Below are 1,804 nucleotides of genomic sequence, written 5' to 3' on the forward strand. Positions count from 1 at the left end.
TTTTGCGTTATTGCGTCAAAAAATTTTATGTTAAATATTTAACTCTTTTTTGTGTTAATTTAACAGAATAAGGGGTAAATTTACACACAAAAGTGTTAAATATTTAACATAAAAATTTTTAACACTAAGTTTTTTGACGCAATGACGCAAAATTTTTTACTGTGCAATTTTTTGAGAAAATGTAAAGTCACGCGGGGTAACTGTGCGCAACTCCTTTATTTATGAATGAGGTGGAGGAAGTTCATGATATTCACAGGCAAATTAAAGGTTTGTTTGTCGAAAATTAGCTTATGCAAGAAAAACCCATCGTTAACTTAAAAAAAAAAATATTAAGAATCTGGTGTCGTAAAGGTAAAATTTGCTGTCACGGTAAAAATTATCACACCGTTCTGCGGAACGTAACTAAAGTAAATTAATTTTTTCCTGTCAATAATGTAATTGAGCTTTTTATTTAGAATAGAATATGAAGTTATGTTATGTCTCAATGAATTTATGTAAGTATTTTAAATAATAAGTTTTTTTAATAATAATAATAATAATAATAAGTATTTTAGGTCATTAAAAATTCACGAACTTCCCTTAGTTGCGCAAATTTACCTTACACAAGTGGGCAAATTTACCCACAGTACGGGATAAGTGTGCGCAATTTGAATCATTCAGATTAATCGTTTATGTTACAGATTTGGGTGTATTACTTGAGCGCTGTAAGCACTTGTTTTATGCTGATGATTTGGTTGTCTACTTAATATGTAAACCTTGTGATATAGAAAGCTCTGTTAGAATTCTGAATGAGGAAATTGCTATAATTCTGAAGTGGTGTATTATAAACGGTCTTAAACTAAAGCCTAACAAAACAAAGACAGTGATTTTTGGATCAGCACAAAAATTGGCTGATGTTCAATGTGAAGTGATTCCAAATATAGTTGTAAATGATACTATAGTTGACTATTGTAAATCAGTAAAGTATCTAGGAGTCATACTTCAAGACACTCTAACTTGGTCCTTACAAATTACTGAGGTTTGCAAAAGTAGCATGAGAGTACTTGCACAGTTAAAGATGAATGGAGATGTTTTTTCATTGCCTGTTCGGAAAAGATTGGTCACTACTCTAATTTATCCTATTTTTGATTATTGCGCGGCTATTTATACTGATATTACAGGTCAACAACAGACTAGACTTCAGAGAAAATTAAATGCTTGTGTACGATACATTTTTAAAATATCAAAGTATGAACATGTTACCCAATATTATACTGAGCTTCGTTGGCTGACACTTAGTTCTAGGCGAAAATTTTTCTTATCGTGTCTTATTTATAAAGCATTGTATCTTAATCAAAAGCCTCTAATTAGGCGAGACTTAGAAATTCTTGAGCCTCGCCTACGTGGAGGAGATATTCGTCAAGACTATCTTGAGTTACCGGTTTATCATTCAGCGAAGTATGAAAAATCATTCTTGATATCTGCGGTTAAAATCTGGAATCAATTACCAGCTGATTGTACGACGTTACCAACATTTATGGAGTTTCGAACTGCTTGTTATGAATATTTTTTACAATCTGATAGATCATAATATGTATTCATTGTATTAGAATTTAGTGATGATTGAGTGATTGAGTGACTGAGTGTTTAACACACTATATTATATATACTACTTTATATATATACTTTATATATATACTTTATATATATACTTTATATATACTACTTAACACACTACTTTATATATTATATTAAGATTTTTTGTATCAATTTTGGATGGCCGCAAGGAGTTTCGACTTCATGGCCAATTAAATAAATAAATAAT

At 30.2% G+C, this 1,804-nt stretch overlaps 1 protein-coding gene across 1 annotated transcript; it reads left to right on the forward strand.

Annotated features, from left to right (window-relative positions):
• The first annotated feature begins 221 nt into the window (after positions 1-221).
• LOC123272248 lies at positions 222-1,570 on the forward strand. The gene is made up of 2 exons (XM_044738945.1): positions 222-267; positions 681-1,570. The coding sequence occupies exons 1-2, from the start codon at positions 222-224 to the stop codon at positions 1,568-1,570; spliced, it is 936 nt and encodes a 311-aa protein (XP_044594880.1).
• The last annotated feature ends 234 nt before the right edge of the window (positions 1,571-1,804 follow it).

The sequence above is a fragment of the Cotesia glomerata genome, linkage group LG9, assembly GCF_020080835.1.
Source record: "Cotesia glomerata isolate CgM1 linkage group LG9, MPM_Cglom_v2.3, whole genome shotgun sequence".
In the NCBI taxonomy this organism is placed as follows: Eukaryota; Metazoa; Arthropoda; class Insecta; order Hymenoptera; family Braconidae; genus Cotesia; species Cotesia glomerata.

Bases quoted from the DNA above. Each gene is read 5' to 3' on its own strand.
- LOC123272248 (XM_044738945.1), top strand. From the start codon at position 222: ATGAATGAGGTGGAGGAAGTTCATGATATTCACAGGCAAATTAAAG. The intron at 268-680 runs GTTTGTTTGTCG...TTTATGTTACAG, and splicing joins TATTCACAGGCAAATTAAAG to ATTTGGGTGTATTACTTGAG.